The 14057-nt window shown below is 33.3% G+C and overlaps 3 protein-coding genes and 1 non-coding gene across 4 annotated transcripts; 2 read left to right on the top strand and 2 right to left on the bottom strand.

Moving 5' to 3' along the window:
* Positions 1-1314: 1314 nt before the first annotated feature.
* LOC133670063 (uncharacterized) lies at positions 1315-3970 on the bottom strand. Its single transcript, XM_062090487.1, has 2 exons — positions 1679-3970; positions 1315-1514 (listed from the first exon to the last, which is right to left on the bottom strand). Exons 1-2 carry the CDS (start codon positions 2242-2244, stop codon positions 1508-1510), a joined length of 573 nt encoding a protein of 190 aa, XP_061946471.1. The 5' UTR covers positions 2245-3970; the 3' UTR covers positions 1315-1507.
* Positions 3971-4305: 335 nt separating this feature from the next.
* Positions 4306-5806, bottom strand: LOC133670062 (shewanella-like protein phosphatase 2). Its single transcript, XM_062090486.1, has one exon. It carries the CDS (start codon positions 5726-5728, stop codon positions 4520-4522), a length of 1209 nt encoding a protein of 402 aa, XP_061946470.1. The 5' UTR covers positions 5729-5806; the 3' UTR covers positions 4306-4519.
* Positions 5807-6923: 1117 nt separating this feature from the next.
* On the top strand, positions 6924-10856 carry LOC133669505 (uncharacterized). Its single transcript, XM_062089675.1, has 3 exons — positions 6924-7205; positions 7618-7755; positions 10372-10856. Exons 1-3 carry the CDS (start codon positions 7074-7076, stop codon positions 10561-10563), a joined length of 462 nt encoding a protein of 153 aa, XP_061945659.1. The 5' UTR covers positions 6924-7073; the 3' UTR covers positions 10564-10856.
* Positions 10857-12496: 1640 nt separating this feature from the next.
* Positions 12497-12630, top strand: LOC133670297 (small nucleolar RNA snoR86). Its single transcript, XR_009834041.1, has one exon. It is a non-coding gene; the product is annotated as a small nucleolar RNA snoR86 (small nucleolar RNA).
* The last annotated feature ends 1427 nt before the right edge of the window (positions 12631-14057 follow it).

Here is a 14057-nt window from a genome sequence, read left to right as displayed (position 1 = left end):
AATATTAAACTGGCTATTAAGAATATCAAGGTATTCTAATTAGATGTATTAATTAATTATTATTAATCGATCAAGGATAAATATTTTTTTTTTCATTTTAAAATTATGATACAACAACTAAAATGTCAAAACAAAAATTTTAAAAATTGCATTCAAGGGTTTTTTTTTTGTATTTTCACAATGGCTTTTTTGTTATTATCATATCGGCTGGGGGACAATTTGATATTTAACTAAATATAGAAAAATAAAAGTGGTTGGCGCGTGTAGCGTCTCCCGATAGCCAAAATCCTCTTTCCGTTGTGTCTTTGAAAGCATCGTGGCTTCCTCTTCCTGTTGGGGCGGCGTGTGTTTGTCGATGATGGCACAGTTTGTTGTCACCGAAGATTTTTTTCCCGCTATTTTCTCTCACCTCCCTTTGATTTTTATGCTGACCATACAAAATTTCAAAGATGTCTTCTGATTTATAAGGATTTCATCTTTTTATTTTAATTTTTAATTTTTATTCTTAGATCTTTTGTAAAATTTCAATATTTTTTAATTTCATCTTTCAATCCCAATTTGTAATGTGTTATTGTTTTCAATTTAGTTCTCATTCTTTTAATTATTATTTTTTTATCCTTTTATTAAATTGGTTTTTCTTTTCAATTTCACCTTTCAATCAAAAATTTATTTTTATTTTTTATATCAATTTTGATCCTTGTTTTTTTATTGTTTTTTTCTTTTTAAATTGATTTTTCTTTTCAATTTCACCCTTCAATCAAAAATAAAATTTAATTTGGATCCTCATTCTTTTAATTGCAACTTTTTATTTTGAATCATTTTATATAGTTGAACTTTTTTTTTTAATTTCATCGTTAAACATTTGATTGATTAAGAATTAAACTTTATAATTTTTTCAGATAGAATGCTTCAGATATAATGACCTGGGTCACGAGTTTAAAATGTTAACGCGGGTTCAAATTGGTTATTCTTTTTAAGAAAACAGGTTTTGTGATTTTATTTATTTATTTTTTAATTTATTCTAATATCATGACCCGGATTACAAGTCTAGTAGGATAATACCAGTCGAGTCGGTCCTGACTACTGAGATTATTGGCATTTCATGCTAACTCTTTTGCAGGACTTAAACATCATATTTTACCTTGCGCCGCGGCTTGCGTGGATTACTTTTTTTATGTAATCATCTTGATTTTGCTGCAGAATTAGTTGCAGTAACAGTTGCAACTTCTTCCACTGTTTTATGCTAAACTTCACTTCTGGCCTGTTGATCTTTTGCTTCTGTCGTTTTGTTTCCCATGTTAACTAATGCCAGAATTACTGGGACTTGTAACACATAATTCATCATTTCGGAACTCAGTAAGCATAGTTTCTACACAAGGAGATCCACTGAGCAAGTAATTCAAAACTTTTGCAGGTATCTTCGAAGGGTTTACACTGTCAATAAACTTCAAGGACTTCAATCTGCTGAACGGAGAAAGTTTACCCTCTAATGTATCCATAACCATAGCTAAGGCCTGGAAAATTCATGACAGTGTCAGATAAGCATCTAATTTCTGCAATTTTATTAGACTTTTTGAGAGAACATAACATGGGGGGGGGGGGGGGGGCAATTAAAACAAGGGAAGAAATCAAGAAGCAAGGCATAAGAGTGAATGTATTAAATATTATCTGATTGTACCTCAAAAGAAGAAGTGCATAGCGCGACAGATTCTGCATTTCGAATCCCTTGAAAAAATTTATGCAAATTTTCAGAGAACAACCTCTCTTACCCCACAACTCTTTCATCATTCGAAGGTCATTTGATCTCCATCTGTTGCCACGGACGACATGACCCCCTTCCGTTTGTTTTAGAGAAGGGTGGTTGATCATAGAGAAATTCAACTCCGTCTCTCCTTTAATCTTCAAAAACGTAAGCTTTGGTGCAGAAATTTCCGCAATGTCACTATTTACCCAGTTCACAGTTAAGTTGACAAGTTTAGGTCCTGATATTTTCAAAATACCAAATCTCAAAGCATCAAAATGGCTCAGGAATGGGTTGACCAGATTGGGACACACCGCTGAAAAGTCAAAGCATTCAGTATTGGAAAGGATAGCAGACGGGCACCAGCAGAATTCAAGATACAAATTTGTCAATTTGGGCAACTCTAGTTTATTAAGCTTGAGGTCTATCAAGACAACCCTAGACGTGCCTTTCACGATAAGATGATCGACATGGTGAGATGCAGCATAATGATCTATAACCATGTTGACGTGAGATGATGAATCCTTGTCTAAAAAAGACTCTAGGGTAAGAGATGCCAAGTCTGCTTACTTTGAGTACATTGTTTTCTTCACGTTGAGCCATGACTTTAACCAGGAATTGCTGAAAATTACTTCGACGGGAGGTATAAGAATTCATGTAGAAATAAAGGTCAGGAAGAGAAATCCAAAGCAATTTGTCCATCTCTTGGAGAGGATTGAGGTTTGGACTGCTTGTCTAGTTTCGAGGAAGGAGAGGATGTGTTGGACAATGTGGTCTGGTAGATTGCTCAGTCTGTCCACACCTCCTCTGCGCGTGGAGGAATCAAGACCTTGAACATCCCTCAAAAGATTTCATCCTTATTTGACCAACATAGGCCACTGAGTCTCAGTAGCAAAACATTTTAGTTTGCTTAATCAAGGGCTATCACGATGAAACTGGGAACACAGGAGCGTAGCTTGAATCTGAATTATCGTTTCAATGTTCATAACTAGTCAACAACAGGGTACCTGCAAGTTTGTTAGAATAATGGTATTTTCATCTAAAACTTGGTTCCATACTATAATCATGAGACTTTTCTCAAATTTGTTTCTGGGTTTCAATTCACTCGGTATCTTACAAGAGGGCTACACTGTTCATAAAATGTCAACGTGATGTTCTTCAATTCAGTTTCCGTTCAACAAAGTCATTGGTAACAACACACTCTCCAATTTTCTGATAGCATGTTATGAAATATGGAGTAATCACCAGAGGAGAATCTTAAACTTAAATGGCACTTAAAATTTGAGCAAGTTTGGATTCATCACAAATATCTTCGTTTACATTCTCTGATCATGCCAAACAATGTTAATCCGGTCATCCAATGTTCAATTCCCACCAGTGCAACCGGTCCACAATAGAAGCGTTATAATGTCAGGATATAAAACTCCTAAAACCTGCAGTAAATCCTTAGAAAAAAGATTTAAAAAAAACTATCAAAGATATTCTTTGGATAGCTTTCCAAATCCATCTCATAAAGCCTTCCTTCATTACCAAAATAACACCAGTAAGCCCAATTCTCAACTCCTCAAACACTAATTTAATCACATAAAATCACCTTCCATGTTCATAAGCTCCAAACATCTTGCAAACAATAAATAAAAGGCAACATCAAACTAGCACTAGAAACACAACGAAGGAAGACTAGGACAAGAGCAGAGAAGGAAAAACAGTCAAGTTTTCCCAATGTATCCTAGTCTACCTCTCCTGCAGTTGATAAAAGAAATATGAACAATCTTTATCTCTGTAATTTGATGTGGTTTTGCTGTATTAGAATGGTGAGTGTATTTATGGGAGCTGTTAAGAGTTTTTAGCTTCAATGTCAGTTTTACCAAGCAATCATGCCTCCAGAAAAGAAGAGCAACTCAAAAAATCAGCATTTTTTGGAATTGCTCAAATGAAAAATCAACAATCAACTAAAAGTAAGAGTACAAGAGTCGAGGAAATCAGAATGTTACTCCATTCAAACATGAACATCCTTCAACTTATTTCATGCCTATTTAAGCAATAGAATGCTGCCATAATGCATTGAGTTTCAATCTCAAAACAATATAAAAAAATATATCTGTAACAGCTTTTTATTTCACATTGGGATACCTAATGAGAAATTGCTACGTAGACTTCCTAACTAATCAGTAAGTTAGACAAAGTACTTTGATTGGTTGTTTGCACAGGGGCATGGAGATAGAGCGAAGCTCTCACTCAAAGAAAAAGCAATAATGATAGAACAGCCACATCTTAACCTGAAAACAAGTTCCATTTATAACTACATGACGAGTTGTAACAAAGCCTTGGACTGCAAATGATTGGTTCTAGACAGACAAGAGGGGGCAGCTTTTCGAAGTTTATCTAAAAATAAATTTATTATCTTATAACAGGACAGTCCTGTTCAGAGAAAGTCAGAATGATGTTGTTCAGTTCCATTTCATTCAAGGAAGATGAAATCACTAGTAACAAAGTTAACAACACAACTCCCTGTCTTATGAAACTAGAGTATGCAATAGGGAATCAATCATGACAATAGGATCTAAGATAAAATGCTTACTATTTTTTTATCAGGCTTAGTGTTGATCTCACAGCCAGCAATATAGTTGAAGCAATACAGTTTGGGTTCTGTGATGTTTAAACAATGTTCACCTGTTCACCCAATGCCGATTTCCACAAGGGAACCAGGAAAAGAATGCATGTTCAGCAGGTTCCACAGAAGAAGCATCGATTGATCAGTTTTAGATGCAAGAACTCCTAGGCCTTCACTTCCACTTGTTTTGATCCACTTTCAGTAATCAACAAACCAAGCCCTTCCTTTGTGTCAGCATCCAAATAGGACTTGTGCTTACTCTGATACAAGGGATTTGAGGTCAGAACCCGTAAATCCGAATTCTGATTAATCTCCAAAACTTCAGGCAACCCATCACCACATCCTTTGGACATACCCACATCAATCCTAACAGCTCTATTATTACAGACCACGTTAATCCCATCCTCCTGAATTGTATGCCCCATGATCATCCTCTTCACCCCAGGAACCGTAGCAAGCACATGTTCAAGCATGGAACAATCACAATTCTTCTCCACATCAGAATACTTCCTCAACCAAACCACTGCATTCCTCCCTCTACAATACCTCGGCGCAGCTTTCCCCATCAGCCCACTAATCCAATCTCTAACCTCCTCATTAATCCTCTCCAATCCATACTCAACATGCCGCGCCAACAAGCCTCCATGAACAAAAATCGAATCCCCAACAACCAAAACTGTCACATTCTTTGACAAAAACTTATTCGCAATCGGCCCATTAGGCCGCAATGCAGCAATCCTAGCTCTAATCCCCTGAAGAACCTCTGAATCAACCCCTCGAAAATTCAAAGGAATCCCATCATAGATATCCTTTGGCTTTTCTAACCCAACACACAAACTTTTCATTTCATTACCTAAACAATACCAATAAGCCCAATCCTCAAATTCCTTTAACCCTAACTTAGTCACATACCTAAAGTCACCTTCTATATTCATGATCTCATGATTCCCATTCATGGTGATAAAATTACCTCCATCTTTCATTGCCTCCCTCTTCAACTTCTCCAAGAAATACAAAATCTTTATCTCATCATCACCTCTATCAAGAACATCACCAACTTGCACCGCAGTAGCTGGCCCACCAGCCCATTTATCAGACCCATCAATCAAACCAGCAAGCCTTAAAGCCTGCTTGGATTTTTCCAAATCCCCATGAAGATCACCAATGGCAATGAGTCTATCAGGAGCTGGGTACCTTGTTTGTAAGGAAAGGGGAGTTTCTTGATGGGGGTTTCGAGGATCCAAGCTAGGGTTTTGTGAAGGTAAAAAGAGGCCTCCAGTGACAGAGAAATCAACAAAGGTGTCCACAAAGGAGGAGAGGAGATCTGGGATGTGTTTGCATAACGCCTTTTGGTTTTCTTCTTTGTTTTCCATTTTCTTGGCTCTGGAAAACTAATGGTGGATTATATATAAATTTTGCAATCTTATTATTTTATTGGATTGATTGTGATTTATTGAAATCAATGAATTAGTTTTTGTGATATTAAAGATAATCAAATAGTTCCTTAGCAGAGTTTTTTTCCTTTTTTTTTTTTAGAAAAATTGTTCTTCAATCTATTGGTCCATAGAATAAAAACAAGAAGGATGACAAATGGTTGTACTTTATGACAAAAGTTGGCCATACATAGCCATCAAATGGTAGAAAAAAACAATTTGTATGCCTAATTCTTGTGTGATATAATATTGAAAAGAACATGCATCAATATTTCAATTTTTTTTTATGATTGCTTGATTTAATTAGTAGAATTTTTTTCCCCCTTTGAATTAATAGAATTAAAAACATATATTAAATAGAAATCTTGAAATGTTAGATTGACTTGGTATAATTTTTTTTAAAAAAAAAAACAAAGTGACAAATGCCAAAGACAAAAGGATTCTTTTTTACAATTTATCTGTTTAAGTGTGGTTGTAATTATTTTTTATTGAGAAATATATCAAAATAATTTTTTTTTATTTTTTGAAATTAATGTATCAAAATGATCTAAAAACACTACAAAAATAAAAATGTGAAGTAAAGAAAAAAATAAAATAAAAATTTAGATTTTTTCAAAAGCGCTTTTGAAATACAAAAACAAACAGGTTGTGTGATTTTGCAACATTCAAGTCCTTTTCTTGAAAACAAATCAATACTAATTAAATCAGATTTTTTTTTAACATAGTTTAATTCATCTATTTATTACTAACTAATTGAATTGATGAAAGAAAATTTGTCTTGGATTGGTAGATTTATTAGCATGATACTAAAGAATTTAAAAGAAAATTATTATATGATATAAGAATGAATAAAACTTATTCTAAATCAATAAAATGGATTAAATTCAATTTAATTATGGTAACCAACTCTTAGAAGACAATAAAAAAAAAAGCTAATGACATTATGAATTGGGAATATAATAAAATAAAATATTTTTAAAAATCCCATTATGAAAAAAAATAATCTTGGTATATGAAATATAATAAAAAAATCTCCAAAAACAATAAATCAATAATTATTATCAATCAAATAGTCTAGGGTTTAAAGTGTACGAAGCAATGTCCAAATCCAAGCCCGTTATTTCTCATACTCCATTTTACAGCAAATGAAGCCCACATCGGCCCGACTTGCTTGCTCCTTAAAAATCGTCACCAAGATTGTGCACTTAAACCCCTAAAACCCTATTTCCACTGATTGAATCCCTAAAATCCCCAAAAGTCTCTTGCTTTTCTTCACTGTGCAAAGATGGCAGATCATATAGCAGCAATGGAAGCTCAAATGGTATCGGAGAGAATGAGAAGGAAGCTCAGTGAAGTTAATTCAGCTGCTCAGGCTCAACTCTCCCCTGTCCAAGATCACATCAATTTCACTCTTCAGGTATTGCTTCTATGTAAATATTGAGGTGGATTAATGTATCTGTTTCATGCAGCTGTGGGTTCTTTATGGGCTTTCTCATGTGGGGTTTCTTTATTTTTTTAATGGGTATGAACTGGTTTGCTGTTTAACTTTCTGGAGATAAGGAAAGTGCAAAGATTTTTTGTGCTATTTTGGTGATTATTTGTCGTGGCGCTTTACTCAACCGTGCCTAATTTAGCTTCTGGCTGTTTTATTATTATTAATATTTGTGGAGATTTTCTTTTCATTTTTTGAAATAAAAAGATGAAAACTTTTCTAACTTTTTATTGTTTTATGGGTTTGTTTTTTGAAGAGACAATCAGAGAATTATGTTTTTTTATTATTGTTATTTCATGGGGTTGATTTGATTGTTTGAAATGATAATTTCTTGCAGCAAGCATACTTCAAATGTGCATATGAGTGCTTTGATAGGAGAAGGAAGCAAGAAGAGATAAGCAATTGCGTTGAACATTGCAGTGTTCCAGTTCTTAATGCTCAGAATCACTTTGAGAATGAGATGGCCAAGTTTCAAGTAAGTTTATTCTATCTTTTTAATTTTAACATGAGGCCTTATGTCATTACATTAAGGGGTTGGATGTGATTTATTCTTTGGATAGTTGAATTCTATATGTATAAATTGGAATAGAAAGGAATAATGTCTTGCATAGGTTTGCCTAGAAGTAACATAAATCTAGTCATGAGGATTAGGGGATTAGGCAAAGGGTTTGTTGGTTTGGCTTTCATCACTTTGATTACAAGAGACATTTGCTGAATTTCTTCAAATACAAGAGACACCAAGCTAAATGTACAGACAAATGAAGCATAAAGACATTTGCTGATCAGTATTTCAGTTATTCTGCTACTAATCTGAAGCTATTGCAAAGGATGACTGCATGCTGTTGAGTCGAAGCTGTTTCTTACAATTTCATCAATCGAATTAAATCTACCAGAATGTTGCATTACTTTGATTACATAACAAATCAAACTAGAAAGTGATTGACGGTTTATAGTTGCAGATTGTGACATGATCTATAAAATTATACAGACCTGTGATTTTCTCAAACCCCATCTGCATCTGCCAATAATAGAAGGAATCTCACGATCTTTTCACTGAAGCAGCTATCACATATTATCACTTTTCCTGTAGAAAGGGATCAAGTGACCTCAACAGTAACTACCTACGATCCTCCTTGAGTTTCTAGAGTTGTGTGCCTGCACGAGTTATGGATTGCATTTTGCAATCCTCCCTGTCCATTGACTAATTTGTGGTGTTGCCAATGTTGATTTGGTGGCTGGGAGTTCAGAGAGAAAATTGTTACCTCTGGTTGATGTGAGGCTCATAAGTTACATTTGCAAAACTTGCTTGGATCCATTAATCATGCTTTCTTTAGAATTTGAGGTATGCAAAAGGTTTTTTCTTGGCTGTGAGTAGTTCCTTACATTTATAATATTTCTCAAATTGAGAATGGTCATGTTCATGCATTTACCATTAGTCTTTGGGCTTACGTCAGCTTTGCAGAGCACTGATTGACTGAAGAGACAGCAGTTGTGAATAAAATTATGTTTCAACAAGGTAGTCTTGAACTTGTACATGATTGGATTATTTCAAGATAAATATTGTAAGCTATTAACCGAGGCTGGTCTTCATGGTGGCAGCAGTATTCTGCAACATGTTGTCATGCTTGGCTCTTCCTTTTCTTTTTCTTTTTCCTGGAATGGAATACATATAGATATTAGAAATAGCGAAGGGTGCTGAGTTAATTATCTAGTGTTCTTTTTTATTACTTGAATAGCTTTGATGTTTTTATCTATAACATCAGATTTTTGTACACATGAAAAGGGTTCATGTTATGATTTAGGTGAATGAATAATATTAACAACTCAATCCAAAATGTAGATATGAAACAACTCATTTTTTTAAGTTGTAACTCTTATACTTTTTTTATAAAAGAAATGTGAAGATATGAGTGTTAAAGTTTGAGAATTACAAATAATTAAGAGGGTCAAAAGCCTAGCCACCCTGTTTAGGCTTGTCTCTCTATCTCTAAAGCCAACTTTATAGTGCTTGGGATTGAAGAGCTCTCTCTGAAAGTATCTTGAGTTGACAGTGTTTTAGAGAGTTAACTAGTTTTATATTTTCTTTTTCTTTTCTTTTTCAATTACCTTGACAGCATACTTGGAGCTTTCTCTCCTTTCATAAGTAATCTAAAGAAAACTGACCCTCTAAATACTCTGAAAGCCTAATTCTATTTGAGAGGGTTCTTTTAGCCATCCATGGAGACACAAGCATATAAAAAGAGACTATGCTACTGACCATTTTAATTGTTGGAAACTCAAACTAAATCCTCTCTTTTTTCACCTTCCTTTCATCAAAGAAGTGGTATAACAACTTTACAAAATTAGGTATTTCGTTGGCTACTTTATGAAGTTATTGCCATTATTTAATCACCCTGTTATGTTATCTAACAATAGAGATAGAGAAGGGCAAAGGGCAAAGGCTAAATCATGGACCACTGTAGTAGCGTTCTCAAGTCACATATGCTTCAAATTTTCTTGTTTTCTGGTGAAACCTTTCAAAGTTTCTTCATTCCATGTTTTTTTTTTTTGTTTTTGGAAAATGTTCCATAGTTTCTTAAAGTGCATTTTTTGTTTGAATGTCTAAACCAGCAGTTAAGGTTGTTGTACACGATCCAGTCATGAGCAATTCCTAATGGGTTCACCATTCTCATCTTGATCTGTTCCCGGTCCTAGCGATCTGTGGGCCTTTTGCGAGCAAGAACAAATATCAGATAGAGAATGATTCTTCTCGTATAGAAAGAAAGCGCTAGTTGAGTTTTGTATTTCAAGTGAAGAAAGCCCTTTCATCAAATTCTTGTTCAGCTTCTTCCATATTGAAGTGTTAATGGTGCTTGGAATAAAAATAAAAACTAGCAGAAATTCTCATTATAATCAGGCGTGCTTTTTGTATGTTAAAAAGTTTGTTGATACTATTTTGTTGTCAAGTGTCAACATTTGTGTTGCATAGAACAATGTGCGACATTGCCCCTCTGATTGCACATCTTGTAGTTTACACCTGATCTTCTTACAAGTTGCAGCCGGTGCATTGCTCTGTGCTGATACCTAATGTCAAGTTTATTCTTCAATGCAGGAAAGGTTGAACAGGTCTCTGATGGTCTGCCAAGACAGATTTGAGGCAGCTAAGGCTCAGCAGCTTGGATCTGATGCTGTAAATGTTTTGGAGTCGTGTGTTGACCAGTCAATCCAGGATAACATGAAGACACTGCCACATCTAGTTGGAAGAATGAAGCAATCCCTTGCCATCCGTGATGAAGCTAAATGAGCATTATGACAATTTAATTCTTAACCTTCAATTACTTCTGAATTTCTGTATCAGTAATGAGAATTGGCGCGACGTGAAGTTTTGCCGTATAGTCCTTGTAGAGACCGAAAGAGTTTGAGGAGCCAGCATCTTATGTTCACCACCTTGTGTTAAATATTCTGCTCACCAAATCGATGACAACTTGAGCTTAGGCTCGGGGTTGCATCTTAGCAACAGAAGGTAATGGTGTGAATTAACACCAGTGAAACGTTCATCATTATTTTATTGAATCCAAGCATTTAGTTTTTGAGAAAGTAAGTAAGAGAACTGTTTCTTTTTCTGCATGCATCCTGTTCTCCTTGTTGAACATTGAACACTGCTGGTGCGGGAGTAACAGAGAAAAAAGCTCACATGATCAAATCACAAAATTGTATGTCTGGATTAATGCTAAACAAGTATTTTCAAATCAACTTCCATGTTATTCTTTGATTATAAAATGAATTCTTATAAATATTGAAATTTGGATTCAAATTTTTTTAACAAAACACTTAGCCGTGAAAAAAAAAAATGATAGCCTTTCGAGTTGGGTACCTAATCATCTGGAAATTTATTTTTCTCTTCTCAAAAAACTTCCATTAGCCCAATTGAATAATTCGGGCAACCAGAAATTAGTATTCCTCCTTTTTTATTAAAATAATACTATTAATTAGCCAAGATTTTGACATAAATAAAGTTTTCACTGGCCAAAAAATAGTTTTAGCAGAAAATCTTAAGCCTGTTAATAATTGAATATGAATATGTATAAATAATAGAACAAGTTGGTAACAGTTCGAATTTCTGGGCATCCATTTCCCACGATTTTATGATTTTCTAGAACAGTGTTGTCCTTTCATGATATTTTTTTTTATTAATATAAGTATTCGGACCAGTTTATGCGCACCTCGATTAATTTTACGGATCCTGAAATTAACGACCATGTAAATTTTTAATGGCTATCATATTAGCAACCAGGCCTTTCATGACACTTGTTATAATACGTTATAGGTAATTGATAATGTTTTTTTAATAAAAATCCAACAAGAAAATCAGAATTTATAGAACTGTGAAATGCTTGTAAAACAAATCTCTTCCCATATATATATATATATATATATATATATATATATATTCCCACAAGAACAAGGTGAAAATAAAAATAAATCAAAGATTGGTATATCTTAAAAAAGAATTATCTTTTTACAGCATAATCTTTCCAGCTTCGAGAATGAATACAGAATCGTGTCTTCCTATCTCTTATAAGAACAATACTAACAATAATATATATGAACACTGCCCGTTCATTTCATTCAAAACCCTGCACAATTCTCCTTCGTTTTATACTAGTATTTAAATATTTCTTTTTCCTAGCTATTTTTTACATTTTTATTAAACTTCTAAACCATACAAATACTTTAATACCAATTATATTTTCACTCCATCCTTCTTAAATTACCATACCTTGGGCAGATGTGCTCTAAATACAGAAAGACACCGCAATTTAATTCCCTCCAATAGCTTATATGATATAATTACTGTAGAGCAAAAAAAACTAATTATAATATACCTCTAAGTCATGCAAATTGTCTCACAATTAGGTTGTAATTACTTCACATAAAAAGTTTGCAAGAATATTTTAAGTATATCTCTTTTTTGGGCCGGCCCATATTCAAGTTGGGTAAAACTGGGCTGGGCTATGCATTTCCAATTAATGTGGTCTCATAAGTCTTTTCAGCGTCTAGGGTTTCCTCTCTTCCCTGCTCCCATCTCCTATATAAAGAGTTCTTGTCACTCCCTTGGTTCATCAGCCTCCTCCTCTTTATCTTCTTAGGGTTAATCTGCAGTCATATGTTTATATTATTATGGTGTGTTTATAGATTTATTTAAAAAAATTAAAAAAGAGAGAAGCCAATTTGCAGAGCAAGGACGTCAAGAAAAAAGAGATGGCGTGATTTGCATTGAAGGTTGGCTATATCAATGATAAAATTGGCGATTCTCCGTGCCTATCAAATCTGTTCATTTTGATTATGGCCTCGAACAAGTCGCTACAAATCGCTTTAAATCTCTCTTGTTTTCTCGATTTTTTTATTTCATTCCATTTTCTAAATGAAAGGAATCTTTGTTGAAACAGAGTTCTGAAAAACAAATTGAAAGATGATTTTTACAATGATTAAGGCCTGATTTTCGCTGATAGTGAAATCAAAATTGATTATTTGATTTTAGGTTTTTTAATTGTTTTATGTTTTTTATTGTACCTATAACGCTTCTTAGCTTTGAGAATCAGATCTAAAATCTGAAAAACAAAATGAAAGATGATTTTCACAATGACTAAGGCATGATTGCCGCTGGTAGTGAAATAAAATTTGATTCTACCTTTGACTTTTCATGTTTTTTGATTTCACCTTTTTTATTTGATTTATTTTTTTATATAAAAATTTATCAATAAAAATGTGGTTCTCAAAATTAAACTGGAATTTCAGCTTCAAATTTTGATTTTGATTCTAGCTCAACCTTTTATTTTATTTATTTAAGTGAATAACAAATAATTTTATTTTAATTAGAGGACGCTGGGCGATATAAACTTCGCGGACCCCTTAGTTCTGGCCTTGGTTCGGTGATTTGAGAGATGTATTTGAAACTGTGGACCATGGCTCGTTACCCCTTTCGCCTTAGAGGAGAGAGAAGCACATGATGGTTTGATCTGGATTCGGATTAAACCTGGGTTGATTTGGAAAACTCCCTCAAAGCTTGATATTAATTATTCATTTTCGTTTGGATAGCTTCACAACTATACATAAAAATTAAATTAAAATTAAAAAGGATAGGGGTTTCATTTGAGCACCCAAACACAATCCACGCCTGGTACTATGCAAAATTTGCAATTTCATAGTGTTAAAAATTTTGAATATTAACTGAAACAATATATTGCAAGGTATTTCAATGTAGTTATAAACAAGACTCATTGGTAATTAAAAAAGGTTTTAGGGGTATTTAGGTCTTATTTATTTTACCCCACACGATCAACAAAACTTAATTGTTGGTAGAAAGATTTTTTGTTTTTTTGATTTTTTATAAATTTGTAAATAATAATAAAAAAGTTTAAATAGCAGTGTTTTTGTTTTTCTTTATTATTTATGTACAGTTAAAGTATGTTTTTATTGATTTTAAATTAAATTAAATTAAAAAAATATAAAAAAATTAAACTATTTAAGTCAACTCAAATTAATTTATTAAATTTATTACTGGGTGAGATTGAAATAACAACATAGAAAGTAAAATGAAAAACATTATTAAATTTTCAATCAATTTAATATTTAAAGATGAAATCAAAAGAAAAATAATTTTAAAAAAAACCAAAATCAACTACCAATAATGTCATAAAATTTGAATAACAACAAAAAAATAAAATAAAAAATATTATGAAATATAATTTCTAAACAATTTAATATTTGATTGTTTGTTTCGCATCAAAAAAATAA

Source organism: Populus nigra, chromosome 12, assembly GCF_951802175.1.
Source record: "Populus nigra chromosome 12, ddPopNigr1.1, whole genome shotgun sequence".
Classification (NCBI taxonomy): Eukaryota; Viridiplantae; Streptophyta; class Magnoliopsida; order Malpighiales; family Salicaceae; genus Populus; species Populus nigra.
Note: the sequence above shows the minus strand (reverse complement) of the source record. Positions and strands in the feature narration are given on the sequence as shown.